This window comes from Moschus berezovskii, chromosome 2 (genome assembly GCF_049115385.1).
Source record: "Moschus berezovskii isolate FMDL1 chromosome 2, NW_MosBer_1.0, whole genome shotgun sequence".
Classification (NCBI taxonomy): Eukaryota; Metazoa; Chordata; class Mammalia; order Artiodactyla; family Moschidae; genus Moschus; species Moschus berezovskii.
In genome coordinates this window covers 118,277,165-118,293,549 of record NC_142461.1, presented here as the reverse complement: position 1 = coordinate 118,293,549, position 16,385 = coordinate 118,277,165, and the positions used below count along the sequence as shown (strand labels likewise).

At 36.9% G+C, this 16,385-nt stretch overlaps 1 protein-coding gene across 3 annotated transcripts in view; it reads left to right on the top strand.

Moving 5' to 3' along the window:
- The first annotated feature begins 5,794 nt into the window (after nucleotides 1-5,794).
- LNPK (lunapark, ER junction formation factor) overlaps nucleotides 5,795-16,385 on the top strand; it is a 97,960-nt gene continuing 87,369 nt past the window's right edge. For 2 of the 3 annotated variants that reach the window (XM_088830233.1, XM_088830236.1), the window contains exons 1-5: nucleotides 5,795-5,925; nucleotides 8,899-8,926; nucleotides 11,128-11,216; nucleotides 12,781-12,822; nucleotides 13,564-13,751. In XM_088830233.1, the coding sequence (XP_088686359.1) occupies nucleotides 11,190-11,216; nucleotides 12,781-12,822; nucleotides 13,564-13,751 (257 nt within the window). In that variant the 5' untranslated portion in view covers nucleotides 5,795-5,925; nucleotides 8,899-8,926; nucleotides 11,128-11,189. The remainder of the gene's footprint in view (nucleotides 5,926-8,898; nucleotides 8,927-11,127; nucleotides 11,217-12,780; nucleotides 12,823-13,563; nucleotides 13,752-16,385) is intronic. The other variant, XM_055397005.2, reaches the window with a different exon arrangement.

Here is a 16,385-nt window from a genome sequence, read left to right as displayed (position 1 = left end):
GTAGAGCTGCTGTGTCTACAAAGGTAGCACAGGGAGGTGGTTTGTACCCTGAACTTACTTACACAGTAAGTTCGCCTTTATCTTGGAGAGAAATATTGGGTCTGATATCAGTATTGCCATAGCATTCGGACTTTTCTAGAACATATGTATATGTTAAGAAAACGAGTGCTTTTGAATATATAGTCTAACACGAAGTTTCTTATGCATTATAGCTCAAAAATATTCATAAGCTTTGAAGTTGTTCACAATTCAGCTGCGGGATTTTATTTATACATACAAATGTTACAGATGGAATAATATGGTTTGAGCAAGAAGTTTGGTTTAGTGTCTATGGGAAATTTAGCTCTTAACCTTTCTAAGAAATGAATTGTATAGTTAGGATTTCTGGCTGTCTGTTTTACCAAGCAAATCAATCCTACATTTTTTTCTTATGTATTTGCTCATTCCTCACAGCAGCAAGTCTTTTCTTCTATTTTTATCTTCAGTTTTTTCTCCTTCCTCATTTCTTAGAACTTTGTCTTTAATTTCTCACATTTTTCATTCTTCCTTCAAGCTTTGTTTTCAAATCCCTGGAATTTCCCAATTCTCTGCTTTTATAAGACATGTTTTTTAAAAAATATACCTAGTCTCCCATTGGTGATCACTTGTAAATCATCATGAATTAATATTTTTCCTGTTAGCTACCACCTACACGTTTTACTAAGCTCAAGGCAGAAAATTTGTCTTCCATATTTTATGCTTTGTAAAACCCCATGTACTCTTATGACTCCTACTAAAAATAAATCTGTGAATTAGCTACAGCTATATCTTCCTTGTTTTATGTGTAAGCTTTACATGCATACAAGAGAAGACTCAAGTTTCAACAGATCCCTGATTTGCCATCCCTCATTTTTCAGGAAGCATTAGAATGCCATCTTTTTTGGACTTACTGGACAGCAAGCCAATAATTTATTTTATCTTAGTTTATATATATTTTCCAGCCCAAGCAAAGTTTTTTTTTCTTTTCATTTCAAGAAGGAAATGTTCCTTTCTTTTACAGTAATTAGTTTGGACTCACATGGTATTATCTACATGCCAGGATACTTTGTATTCTAATTTTAAATTATGTCTTTCAGACACAATTGGTTTCTGGAATTATGCATTACTTATGATAATAGGAATCTTTAGCGTTGGCCTTGATGTCAATATTTCAGTTATTTCACAGCGATCTAGACTTTATGTCTCCTCTCTTTTATTGAAACACGGGAACCACATTTAGTGCTCATTTGCTTCTGGAGTGTGGGCTGGACTCATCTAAACGTGATATGAACAAACAGGCTGAGGAGCTGTGGTGCTCCTTTTGTGGCACCCTAAGCGCTTGGCGCTGTACTTTCCCTGAGTTCCCTCTCCTCCCAAGTACTGTCTAACTATCAAACATAGCTTCAGAGGCAGGTGTAGATACAGGTGCATTTTTAGTCTGGATTCTAAATGGTGAAGCAGTCTCAGCTGCAGATCTTGAGTAGTGTGACCTCTGTGGTTATCACCCTACTTCACGTGAAGGCTTACTTGATAAGCCAAGAAGGTTTCTGCTCAATAAGAAAGGTGCATATTAATTTTCTTTTGCTGCTGTAACACATTACAATGTTAGCATCTTAAAATAACACTCATTTATTATCTCTCAGTTCTGTAGGTCAGGAATCCAGGCACGCTGCAGCTAACGTGCAGTAACAGCATGTGGTTAGCCTGGTGCAGGGCCCAGGCATGGCAGTATCTGCCACCTGTGTCCACCAAGGATGCACAGAACAGCCTCAGGCCAGAAAGCTGATTCTAGAGGCTAGTTTTAGAGTGGAGCCTGCTCATCTCCCAGTCCACACATGGGCCCTCCAACCCAAACACACCCTTCAAGATGCAGTCCCTGGAGCCTGGATTCTCTGGAGCTCAGAGTTACCTCTTTTACATCTGCAGAAGTCCTTCATAGCAGTACCTAGACTATCATTTTATTGATTAATCAGGGGATGGGAATCTTGGAGGGCCATCTTTAGAATTCTACCTACTATGAAGGTATGAAACTCATGTGATGAAAATGAAAAATTTGGCACATGGGTACACCTGAACAAATGTGGAGTCATACCATAAGCCAGAAAGGGGAGGCTCATGTTGAAGGATATTATTCTTCCTGAAATTAATACCTACAATTAAAGAAATGTGAATAAAAACCTACAGCCACATGGATGAATCTTAAAGACGTAACTTTGGGTAAAAGAAATCAAGACATGAAAAAAAAATTTATGATTCAATTTATATTCAGTTAAAAACCAGGCATGAAATATACTGTTTGAGTAATTAGCAATCAAACTATAAAGAAAAGCAAGGAAGTCAATATTTTAATAATCATGATAGTGTTTATTAACCCTAGGTACTTGGGGTTATAAAGGAAGGGGCACTTTGGGGCCTTTTGGGGTGCTGGTAACATTCTACTTTTTGACCCAGTGTGGGTTACATGAGTGTTTGGGTTATAGTCTTTAAGTAGTAACATCTGTTTGCTATATTTCCCATCTTAAAAAATAATTCTAATCTCTTTTCCCCCCTTACTTTCTGATTCTCCCTCTGCATCTACAGTGCTTCACAGAGAAAAAGAGATGTTACAGTGAGACTACACAGAGAACAAACAATTCAGTCTTTAAAAAACAAAATGCTTACAAAGTAAGTTCTTGAGAATTTGTTGAGAATGAAACATAGCATTCAAATTTATTTCCCTTTCAATCCTGGCCAGATTAGCTAAAAGAAACCTCTGAATTGGTAGGAGTACATGGAGCATAACACCCATAACACCTTCCCTGGGAGGGAAGGACAAGGTTTGATGGGAGTGGAAGAAAAAGAGGGCACGGCACTGGAGTAGGCTGGGCACCATTTCAGTGGACAGGGCAGGAGGCCTGGGCTCGGGGGCAGGAGGCCTGGGCTCGGAGCCAGGAAAGCTGTTAGAGCAGCCTGTCAGGACTGCCTGCTGCCTACATTTGCATCACTCAACAAAGGACACCAGCTTTCCTCTGAACTGCCTGATGGAGCACGTAGGACACTTCTGTCAAAGATGGAGGGTGAAATCTTGGACTACCTAGTACGGCATCACCTTCCTTTCTCCCATCCTCCCATCCCTGGAGGGGTGTGCTTTTAATAAGCTCTTAGGGTAACTCTCATGCAGGTGGCCTCTGGCACTGGAGTGCCACTGCCCAGAGAAACTCCCTGAGAGGAAGACTCACTGGTGGCACTTGTTAAAATTTCAAAATTTGATGCCTCATACTAGAGAACTTTTTTTTAAAATGAAGGCCCCAGGTATTTGACAGGAAGTTTGGCAAACAGCTTTAGAGACATACTTTTTATTTTGTTTTTCCACAATACTTATAATATTTGCATTTTGAAAAAATCTGTACTTTGTGGAAAAAAACATATTACAAACCCGAACACTTTTCTCTAGCTCAGACTTCTCAGTGCTGCAGACCCATAGATCTGTTTATGTGACATTCTCTCCTTGAAGTCATGAAAACATCTGAGACTCAACCTGTTGAAATTAATTGAAATCACCATCTCCCCCCAAATCTGACTTTCAGTGTTCTCCACACCTCAGTGAACATTGCTTTCTATCCACTGTGCCTGCCAGATATCCTGCCATGACTCCTTCCTCTCCTTCTATCACCATTCGTTCCACTCTACTTTACCTAAATCCATTCCCTAGACCTATTTCCGAAGGCAATGGCACCCCACTCTAGTACTCCTGCCTGGAAAATCCCATGGATGGAGGAGCCTGATAGGCTGCAGTCCATGGGGTCGCTAAGAGTCGGACACGACTGAGCGACTTCCCTTTCACTTTTCACTTGCATGCAGTGGAGAAGGAAATGGCAACCCACTCCAGTGTTCTTGCCTGGAGAATCCCAGGGACGGGGGAGCCTGGTGGGCTGCCGTCTGTGGGGTCGCAGAGTCGGACATGACTGAAGCGACTTAGCAGCAGCAGCGGCATTACTTTCAACAATATATGTGTAATTTTTATTCAGTTCCTTTTTCTTTTCAGTTTCATTTGAAAACTGATAATTACCTTAAAAGGTTATTGGGAGGGTTAAAAAAGTTAATGATCTAATTAGTACTCCTCTGTCTGGCCAAATTTCTCCTCTTCTATATCAACTACCTAAGGCATTTTGTCTCAGGATTAGGTTTTTGGAATTTCTTGTACCCAGTTAGCTCTTTTGTTTTCCCCCACCTGTTTTTGTCTTCTTTTCAGTAAGTCTTGGTGGATCAATTAAAACTAGAAAACAAATCATTAGCAAATAGAAAGTATCTCTTCCTTGTTCTCTTAGGAAAAGAGATTGTCCTGAGGTGAGCTGTATTTGCAAACTGCACAAGCCTTATTTAAATACATACACATATCCAAATTCTTTCCCCATTTAGGTTGTTATATAATATTGAGCAGAGTTCCCTGTGCTAGACATAGGTCCTTGTTGGTTATATATTTTAAATATAGCAGTGTGTACATGTCAGTCCTACACTGCCAAACCATCTCTCCCCACTACCCTTCCCCCGTGGTAACCAAAAGTTCATTTTCTAAGTTGCCTTTTTTTAAAACTTTAAAATAAGAAACGATGAAAAACAAAATGGTTAAATTTCCATACCAAAATAAATGAAATGTTTCATTTTCTTTTAGATATGTAAAGTGTCTTACCCAGAGAAGAAACTCTGGTTTCCTTCTCTTCACATTTACAAAGCTGTTAACTAAACATTTTGGCAGTTAAGCAACTCTACAGTGAATTATCTGGTGGCTTCCAGTATAATAAATTATTCTTACCAACTAAATACTATGCTTTCTTTTCATAATTTACCTGTTTGGCTGTCAAAGTTTAAACATAGCATAATACAATGATTATAGTCTTTAAAATACCATAGGCACTTAAAATGTGTATGTAACTGAACAAAATAGAAAAGTCCCATGAAAAATGTCTGCACACAGGGGTAAATCGTGACAAGAGCTTTTGCTGAAGTTTCTCTATGCTTCTCCAACATTACCTTGTGTGATTCAAGTACTATTTGTTGACTAGAAAATTTAATGCTCTTTAGCCAACGTTTCAAATCTGAGGCAAATAAAACCTAGGTGGTTTATTCGTGGGCCTAGTACCAAGACCTGCCAAGGGAGTGTTCTTGATAGAAAACTCAGCTTATGTTGTTAAGCTACCGGTTTGAAAGCAGCATCTTCTGGCAGTTGACGTTTACCACATAATGGTGAGGTAAGCGGCCCAGTCATCAAAGGACCCTTTTTGAAGTCCATGAGTCATAAAAGTCTCAAGCACTCCTGGAGTCCAGGCTGAATTTCTTCACTCGCTTGTTTGGGAACCCGTCTCTCCTAAGCTGTGTAGTATTAACTGGCTCCGTTGCCGGCTGGATGATAGCTGATTAGGGCGGGCTCGTGTCCAACCTATCTCCACCATCAAACCCACTCCTCTCTCTCGCCGCGGTCTAGGGCCATGAGGACCAATTTCGGGATTTTCTTTAGCCAGTGAGACTCTGCAGAAGAGGTTCCAAAAGAAAAGCAGGAGGCAGAGGAGGAGTAAGAAGTAACTATTGGTAAGAGTCAAAACAAATGACACTCCACCTGCAAGACGCGACGACGAGCACCCCATTTGGCTGCGGAAGCCACAGGGATGCACAGACCTCCTCCCGCCAACTGCCTGCCTCTTCCCCCAACTGCCCGCCCTAGTCACGGTCACGTGACGAGGGAGTGGCGCGCTTCGGCAGCGGCGCTGATTGGCCGGCGGCGGGAGCGCGGGGTTTGATGGGAAGGAGTTGGCCGGGCCCATAGCTCTGTCACTGGCTGCTGCTGTCCGCTCTGGAGGCGGACTGCGCGCTGGTGGTCGAAACTGGCAGAGGTGGACTCTAGCGCCGGGCTTTGCCCGTTTCTACTTGAAGGTAGAGGGCTCAAAATGAGGGTCATTGGGAAGGTTCGGCAGAAGGGAGGCGCGCTGAGCTTTTCTCTGGGAAATACGCTCCCGATTACCTCGCTTGCCTCTCCCAGGCGCCTCCGCCTCATGCCGAGTGGCCTACCAGTTCGGCGGCGGCGGCTAGTCGAGCCCTGCCCGGCTGCGCTCTGACCCCGTCTCATCGCCTGATCCCCTTGGTTTCCCGGTGCAGTGGCTGGGATGGCTCTGGAGTGCTGGAGACCCCTTTTTGTCCCCGGAGGGGAGTTGGTTCCCCAGCCTTATTTTCAGAGACTCGAGGCGGGGGTGGTGGTGCGGTGACTGGGTTGAGCTGAGCACCGTCCCTTTGGCCCACCTCCCTGTCCGAGCGAAGGGTCAGAAGGTCCTACAGTAAGCCATCGCTTTGCATGGGTTCTACCCTTGTCATCTTTTGCTGAGTTGTGCGGAGGCGCCGCGAGTTGGAGAGATCGGGAGGGACCGAAAACTGTCAGTGTCATACTGCTCGGCCCAGGCGTGTGGGCGTGGATTGTGTCCTGCTTAGAGAAGCCTCTCTTCTGCCGTTGTCCTTATTTGAGCGATGGTGGGGTGAAGGGAAGGGCGAGATTGCGTGGGTTTCATAGGCCTGGCAGAAGAGCAAATCTAAACCGCATCAATAATTTTAATTCTTGAATATTGTGTAGGGGGATTAAGAGAAAGTTGGGATTGGTGCACTCAGTTTTGCTGATGGTGCCCTCGCTGTACTAAGTAAAATCTGTGACTCACTGAATTTTCCATGTTCCGTTTTTCCCAGTAGGCTTCTGGTTTGTGGTGCCCATTGTCAACTGTTTTCTCCTTTCTCTGTGGCCTGGGTGTCACTGTTGACAAAATTGTCACCGCACAGAATTCAACAGCAGTTTGTGTGGTTGTGAGTAAGCTTGGTTTCAGGAATCTGTTCAAACTGGCAGGGAATGCTAATTTCTTGTCCTCAACAGCCCCAGTAGTTTAGTTTTAGGAGAATCAAGTTGCTTTTGAACACATTTTTAAAAGAGTGATGCATATACAATTAGAATTTCAGTTTTTCTGTCATCTACTGGGATAAGCCCAGTACTGTTAAAAACCTTAGTGTTCATATATTATTAACTTGAAAGACTATAAGGAAGAAATGGCTTACAACAGGTATGATTTGTTATAGAAATCTTTCCAATCAAATAGTCATTTTTTGAGTAGTATTTAGTTTAGAATGACTATTGACTTACCGTGAAGACCAGAACATAATCATTAAATAAAAAAAGTGCTTTTAGAAGTGTACTTCTTTTCAGTAATTTTATTTTTGAGCGATAAATGTGGTGGTTTGGGATATTTCAGAATTGTCTTTTTCGTTAGGATATTTGGAAGTTAGAGTTATAGAACAAACCCTTTTAATCTCAAGTTGAATAGTCCAGTGTATTATAGAAGTTTCTATTGATGGTGACTGAATAGTTTCTACTTAAGTTTGGAACTTGATAAAACTAAACTTCCTTTGCTGTTAAAGACCCTACAGGGTTATTTTAATGGAAGAGTTGTCAGAGTATTTTGCTTTATTTTTTATACTGGAGGAAACGAGAGCAATACAATTTCAGTTTAAAATGCAAACTAATTTTGTTTTCCAATTTTAAAATTATGAAACAGTTTCTTTATAGGAAGGTAGAAAAAAATGTGTTCCATATGAGAAGTATTGCTGTACTACATGTGTTTCCTGGTAATAGTAGTAATAAGTTCTATAGTGTTGAACATTGTGCCAAATAATGTATGATTTCATTTAACTCATGCAACAATTATATGAAGTGTATTTTCATGGCTAAACAAATGCTGAACTGAGGGTTAGAGAGTTTAGTTTATCCAGGATCACATAGCTAGTGTGTGGTTGAGTCATATTTTGAATCCAGACCTTTTTTATTCCATTATTTCAATATGACTTGAAGTAAGCTGAAAATTTGAGAATAACATGTCTCAAGATTTTACATTCTGACACCTAAATCTGAGTGTGAATAGCAGTTAGTAGAAAGCATTTGAATACTATGGTGGGCATTGTTATTTATTGAAAAACACATTAGATGCACCCAGCTCTTATGGTCATGTCAGGTCCCATTACATCAAAGTGGAAGGAGCCTCTTTGTACATGTTCATAGAGGAGTTCTTGGAATAGGCCAGTTGAGATTGAACCATCTGTCCACTCAAGGGCAAGCAAATCGATTTATGCTTCAGAAAAAAAATGCTATTATTTTGATTCTCATGTATTTTCCATGTGTTGAAAGGAAGCAGAGATGGACTGGAGAAAGGCAAGAGCCACAGCAGTAAAAACAATTTGTGTTGAGAAATTAGGATGTGTTGTAAATACTTTAGAATGCATAATGTAAATACTTTAGAATGCTTTTTAACATTTGAGAGGGTTCTTTTCTATCACTCTTTTGCAGATGAAGATAATGAGTAACTGAGAGGTTAAGTACTTTATTTGCCCAAGGTTTCATAGTAATGTTAATGCTTCATTAATACCAAAACAGTTCTCCAGGCAAATAATTGATGTGAAAATTGGTGTTAATTGTAGTATTATGCGTATATTTCATATGACATGTATTTTAAAAGTGATATTTAGTAAACAAGTAGAGGCAGTACTTGAAGACTTCTAGTACTTCTAGACTTCTAGTACCTTCTAGCCCCTAACTGGAGGTACATGATTTTGGCACATCATTTCGCTTCTCTTCCATGTAGACTTAAGCATTCAAATTTAATCAAATAAAGGAATTGGGCTACATGATACACTGTACCAACCCTGGATCTTGTGTTTATAACTTTCCACTGCAGTAACCACGTTTACCAGATGTTTGAGAATGTCTGAGGTGCTTTAACGTACAAATAATTCAGTCTAATCTACAGAAAGATTTTATTCTGATTTTGAGTTATTGGAAATAACTTGTTTCTTTTTTTGGCCTTTTTTATTGAATTATAGCTGATTTACAATATCATATAAATTGCAGGTATGTAACTTAGTGATTTATAATTTTTAAAGATTATTCTCAATTTATAGTTATAAAATATTGATGATATTCCCTTGCTGTACAGTATATCCTTGTAACTTATTTGTTTTATACATAGTATTTGTATTTCTTAATCCCCTACCCCTAACTTGTTGCTTTTTAAAAAATCAAAACTAAAATACTGTGTCTGGCTCTTCTATTAGTACTTAATGTCTTTGGGAACTTAGCAAATTATTTCACTTCTGTAGCCTCAGTTTCCTCATTTGTAAAATAGATTGATAATAGTATCTAAATGACAAAATTTATGAAAAACATTTGTTTTAGGGCTTGCTAGAAGATTGAGTACTAAGCATTTAAATATTATTGTTTTCATTACTTTCAAATGTTAAAAATCTAGTTTATGGTAGCTATAAACTTAGAGGCACATCATTGTTTCAAACCAGAATGTATAGGTCAGTTGTGTACAAATCACTGTCCTATACACCATGCATACGTGGGATAATGTATACTTTGAAAGTATACAAGTTAAGTGGTTCATCTGAATCTTCCCTCCCCAGTCACGTGTCTTGGTGATTTTTAGCACTTTATGGTTTTAAGATCTATTTAATGTCTTAACTCAGAAATTTTTACTTTTATTCATTGAAGTTCCTGGGTTTCCTACAGCCACATTTTAGAAATTTGAATACTGAGTTACTATTGAAGGATTAATAATAATATTTAGATTGCAACTTAAATGTGACTTTATAGCATTGATTACATTTATAAACTGCAGAAATTTTTAGGATAGATGATAGATATTTCTGTCCATAAAAATCACTTTGTATGTTTTATAATTAAATTTTTTGTTACTTCTATATATAACCAAGAAAGTTCAAGGTAGGCAAAGCTTATGCTAATTCCAACCTAAAAATAGTATTTCAGAGCATATGTACTTACTTGGTACTGGCATTATTTTTTGATTACATTTATGGGATTAAAAAAATGTAAGAATTATGGCCTAACATTTTTTTGGTGGAAATGAAGCAGTTTTATATTGGTAGTATATAACTGTAACCTTGTGAAAATATGTAAGTTTGAAAATATACTTTCACTATTTCAATTTAAAAGAATTAAAAATTATATAATTATTGACCGGTAAATTGATTTAGGTTATAATATTGTTGATAAATTTTTTAAATGTATGGTAATATTTAGTATAGCTTCCCTTGTGGCTTAGTGGTAAAGAATCTACCAGCAATTCAGGAGACCGCCTGCAATGCAGGAGATGCCAGTTTGATCCCTGGGTTGGGAAGATCCTCTGGAGAAGGAAATGGCAACCTACTCCATATTCATGCCTGGAGAATCACATACATTTGAGAGTCATAGAAAAACAACCAAAAGATGGGGATGAGATATAACTACCTGACATGACACTTTAAATAACTTGAGGGACTCAAACAGAGTTTCAGAGAGAAATGCTTATTTGGGTGTTGACTGGTTGTGGACAGACCAGAAGTCTGAAGATAGAGTTCCTTTGGGTAATGTTTCTTCTGAGTTATTGGACAAATCACTTGATTTCTTTCCACTTAATTTTCTTATCTGTAAAATGATAATAATGAAGATTATCCTGTGAAAAGTGGTTATGTTATTAACTTTAATGTACAGAAAAGAAAATTATGGCTCAGAAGCATTAAATGATATGCTCATTGTCACAGGTAGCCTTGTAACCCTTAGTTTCTTACTCAGAATCCAGTTGGCTTTCTGTTATTGTAAAGTGATGTTATTTTGAACATTGTAGAGCACCCCTAACTCCAAATAACTAGTTTAGTTGGGAGACAGCCAAATGATAGAAATGGCTGTATTTAAGAATGTAGAATAAAAGTATAGCAGAACTTCTCTTGCAAGAACAACACAGGGGACCTACTTTAAGGAACAGAAAATTGCAAAGTGGTATAAATATATACTTTTAAAATGCCTTGCTACTTAAAAAGTCCTTCCAGCTTTATTTTCACTTTTAAATATGTTCTGCCATGGAAGAAAGATTTTTTTAAAAGGTGGATTATCTGCAAGTCTGTCTGAATTAAAATCTCACATAAGTGGAATCCAAGGAAATTAATATTTTATAGTTTTCTATTTATTTTATAGTATTGCAACATTTAAATTTTATAGTGAGTATGCTGTATATTTAACTTAAACTTTAAAAATAATTGCTTTATTTCTAGTTGTGAATTCCTTTGGACAACTGATGTTATTTATTATTGTGCCCAGTTTCTACAAATGAAAAATGGGTGGATTATTTTCTCGATGGAGGGTAAGTTAGTTTTCTAGTCTAATGTAAAAGTGTCCCATAAAGTTATTTGTAAAGGTCTCCTTTGTGGTGCAGACTTGAGTAGTAGTTTAATATTATCCCTAACTCTATTTAATTTTTTTTTCCTTCTTGTGAATTTGTTTTTTATTTGGACTTTAGTGGTTATACTTGCTTTATAGGTGTCTCATGTCTCTGTTTAACAGGATTATTTCACTTTGACATGAATTATTTTTATTTCTTTCTTTATACCTTCATGTACAAATGCTTATCGTTTTTTGTTTTCATAGCACCTAAATTTCAATCTTGCTTGAAAGATAGTTGAAATTATTCTATACAGTACTTAATGTTTTTGTAGGTTGTATCTTTTTGCTTAAAGCTTATCACAAATGTTTACTGAAGTCATACTAGATGTACTTTTAAGAATTAATAGGTTAAACACAATTAGAGTTTTATTTTATTGGCTAAGTCTTTAAATTTAGGGTTATAAAATATATTGTTAAATGCTCTTCTTTAATATAAGAGAAGGTAATGTAGTCTAGGACAAACTGCTTTGCTTATTTTTTTTTACTCCTTTTTACCATAATGAATCTAGCAGTACTTGATATACAGTTTAGTTTTTGAACTATTGCTGGAACTGCTTCGCTTTGGATTGACGTTTTATTGATACTTTCCACCCCCGCCCTTTAAAATCTGATAATTGAATTTATCTATTCTTCGTTTGTCTTTCTTGTTAGGTGAACCATATGAAATTACCAGTCTTCAACAGTTTTGACTATGTAAACAGCAATTTCATATGGTTTAATCTAATATTAACAATTCCTGTGGGCACTATAATGAATTGATTATCATTACCCTGTTAGGTGGTTGAGTATATAATTAGTAATTATTTTTTCAAGTGTTATGTGAACCATTTTGGCTGATTTTTATTCTAGGTAATATAAAAAATGTCTCCGAAAAACAAGCTCTGTTGTAATGAAGTATTCTTAGATGCCCTTTAAAAATCTGATCTTCAGAAAAGTACTTTAGGAATTCAGAATGAAGGTAGCTCATTGATTTTTGACCCCCAGCATCCTAAGTGAACTTTCAGAAATAGTAGATCAGAACATCTTTAGTTTTGAATTTTTAATAGAATTTATAGTTATAATAATTTAGTATAATTATTTAGAATTAGTAATTTAATATAATTCTTTTGAATAATCATATCTAAGAAAATTTTCCTTGAAGGAAAGTTTAAAAAAATTATCTCTCAATAATTTCTAAGTATGTTTTATTGGGGTTAAGGAGGGTAAAAATTGAACTACAGAGTTGAACATACTTTTGGGCCTAAAAATAAGTTAAATACCATCTTATTTCTTATTTCTTTAGTCTGTGTAATTTTGTTTATACTTATAATTTTTATTTAAATCTAAATCTCATTTGTAAATAAACAGGAATACATATTGCTTGATAATATTGAAAAAACTTAGTTTTGTATTAAAATGTTCTTTTATGATTAAAAAAGTCAAAGTGTTTCCAAGTTAGCCAAGACAAGCTTTAATGCTGTCTCCTATTTCTTTTTACATAACAGACGAAACCTTCAACTGTAGAGGTTCTGGAAAATATAGATAAGGTATGTTCTTTGGCTCTGGGGTGTTACATAAATATTATTTTAGTGTATATTATTTTGGAGACTAGATCTGGTTTGGGAATTTAGAGGTGATATACAGTAAGCCTGAGAACTTTCATGTTAAAGTCCAAAGTCTTGTCAGTGACTTAAGAACTCTTTGTCAAGCAATAGTGACTGTTAGAATGAAATTAGATCTACAGCATGGTATAAATCAATGTTACACCATTATAGATAAGTAGATTATAAAATAGTCTGCAACTATTTATATCAGTTTGCAAACTTCACAGCTTTTTACAGTTTCTATCATAAAAAATAATTTATTCCTTGGGAATATTGAGAATGATGAATAGATTGAGGGAATCTAGTATGGATCACTGTTTCAATTTTTATTAATCCTTTTTATAGTCACTTTTTTTTTTTGGCCTTATACAAGGAGAATTACTACTTGTTTGTTTTAACAAATACTGTTTATTGATGCCAATTTTATACTTCTGAGCTTTGCTAGTTTGATAGGTTATCAAACATTATTTTTAAATATCTTGCATAAAAAGATTTGTCAAATCATTATAGGCATTTTAATATATTTTAAACTTCATTTTTAGTTGTCTTTTCATATTATGTTCTGTTTCAAATATCAAGGTATTATATTTCATTGAATTTTAAGGGTTGTTTCTCTGTAACTTCTCTATCATGTTAAATTTTTTTTAAACAGTTTACTTTCTTTATGAATTTTTCTCTTCACAGGAAATTCAAGCATTGGAAGAATTTAGGGAAAAAAATCAGAGATTACAAAAATTATGGGTTGGAAGATTAATTCTGTACTCTTCAGTCCTCTATCTGTTTACATGTTTAGTTGTATACTTATGGTATCTTCCGGATGAACTTACAGCAAGGCTTGCCATGACACTCCCATTTTTTGCTTTTCCATTAATGTAAGTAAAATATTCTTTTTGTTGACATTTTTTCTTTCTGACTAGATAGTTTTAATGTAGACAGTTTCTTTTTATTATGAAATATAGTACTGTTGCAGGTTGAATAAATTTCCTTTTTTTTTGCAGTTTGGAAACTATTTCTTTAAAAAAGTAGAACAGTTGTTCTAAACCTTTATTTACAGTCCAGTATGCTTGAGGAATGTGGCCCAGTGACGTTTGTAATAATGATTCTATATGGTAATCTTTTTGTGAGTCTCTAATAGATGATCACGCTCCCTAGGAGTATTGGGCATGGAGTGGGAGTTTCTGATTGTGGGTAATAGTAAGTGAGGGAATGCTTATAAAGCAAAAGAACAATTGCCCTGGTGATTCCGAATGTATTCCATTCTCCCACTGTTCCCCTCTTCTTAGTAACTGCTATAAAGCAATTAACCCTTATTATAGAAATATTTTGTAATATAGTACTTTCCAGGAGGTGTGTCATGTTTGAAAATTTTAACAGAAAGTTGAGTGAAAAATTTGTTCAGTCAGCAAATGTTTATAGGTACCAACTGTGTAGATGGTGGGTTATTGTGGTGTATGGTACACAAAAACACTAAACCTTTGTCCATAGATCTTAGACTGCATACATTAACTTAAGTATAATGAGTATTATGAGAGTGTCACATGGTCTGGGAGCATTTGACAGGGTCCCTAACACAGTCTGGACTGGAGGTGGGGGTCAGTCCTTTGTTTTCTTTACTACTGCTGCTGCTGCTGCTGCTAAGTCGCTTCAGTCGTGTCCGACTCTGTGCGACCCCATAGACAGCAGCCCACTAGGCTCCTTTGTCCTGGGGATTCTCCAGGCAAGAATACTGAAGTGGGTTGCCATTTCCTTCTCCAATTCTTTACTACTGCTGCCACAAATTTAGTGATTTAAAGTAATACCCATTTATTATATCACAGAAGTAAGTCAGAAGTCCAGGTAGTTTGGGCTTTTTGCTTAGGGTCTTGCAGGTTTAAATCAGTTATCAGCTGGCCTGGAGTCTCTGGTGGGGAGAATCTGCTTCTAGGCCCAAACGAGGTGTTGGCTGACTTCTGCTGTCTCTCTCTGATTTCCTATTTTGCCCTTGATTGGGAGAAACTTTGCTCTAAGGGCTTAGCTGACTATATTAGATCCAGGATAATCCAGGTTAATCTTCCTATCTTAAAATCAATTGAGTAATAATTATATCTGCAAAGCCCCTTTATAGCAGTACCTAGATAACTGTTGTATAACCAGAGCATGAAAGTCTTGGGGAGAGAGAGGAGGGCAATCTTTAGAATTCTGCCTACCGCAGCCTTCCTGAGGAAGTGATGTTTGTTTGAGATCTGAAGGTTGACTATGTGTAGCGAGGGTGGATATGGTAGACAGTGTAGTAGGCAGAAGGAACGGCATATGTGAAGACGCCAAGGGAATGCAGAGCATGTAAGTTTAAAGAACTGAAAGAAAGCTGAAGGCTTGATTATGGAGAACAATCTGGATAGTTAGGCGAAGAATGTTTCTTGTGGGCCTTATAGTCCATGATAAGGATTTTAGCTTTTAATCTAAGAATAGTGGGCAGCCACTGAAGACTTTTAAGAAGAAGTATGACATGATTGTATTGTTATCTTGAAAATACCACTGAGGATACAGCATGGAGAGTAAATTAGAGGGGAGAAAGAATGGATCTGGAGCAGCAGGATAAAAGGTTATTGTAGCTGTCCAGGAGAGAAATAATGGTAATTTGCACTTGAATGGTGGTAGCAGCATTGAAGAGGAACAGATGGTCTGAATGAAGTCAATGGGTTGAAGAGGTTTAGGAGGTAGAATTGAGGTAATATGGAGAGGTTCTTCGTGATTGGTTGGATATGGGGTGAGGGGAAAGACTTGCATCAAGGATAAAATTGAAGTTCATAGCTTGGGATATTTGGTTGATGGTAGTGTCATTCATCTGAATAAGCAGCAACATAAGGGGGAGCAGGTAGTTGACCCACTGAGACTGAAATACTTGTGTTCTATCCAGATAGAGCTGCCAAGTAGGATGGTTTAGTACGACTATGAAGTTCAGGAGAGAAATTTGAATAGAAGGTACAAATTTAGGATTTGGCAGTATATAAATATTAGTCAAAGCCATCATTTGTTCATTCAGTAAATATTGAGTACCTGCAGTGTATTAGGTTTGGAGGTAGCCCCCAACGATAAGATCTTTGTCGCCATGGAGCTTGCATTCTGTTGGGGTTGGACAGACAAAGTAAACAGTAAACAGTTAATTTAGAGAAAGATAAGTACAATGAGGGAAATAAACAGGTGATGTGATAGAGAGGAGTAGGATGCTTCAGGATGGTCTAAAAGGCCTCTTTTGAGGACCTGATATTTGAAGTGAGAACTAAAGTATGAGAGAGAACCAGTATGGAAAGAGTTGGAATATATGCAAGATTATTTATATATACAATGTAGAATAGCACGTATACCCACAGAGAGATACAGGAAAGGATTATCCTCAAAATAATAATGGTAATTTTCTCTAGGCTTTGGAATTTCAAGTAGTCATTTCTTTCCATTTGCTGTTTTGGTGTTATTTGAATTTTTAATATCAATGTATTCTTCAAATTAAAAACAAAATTCCAAGAAGA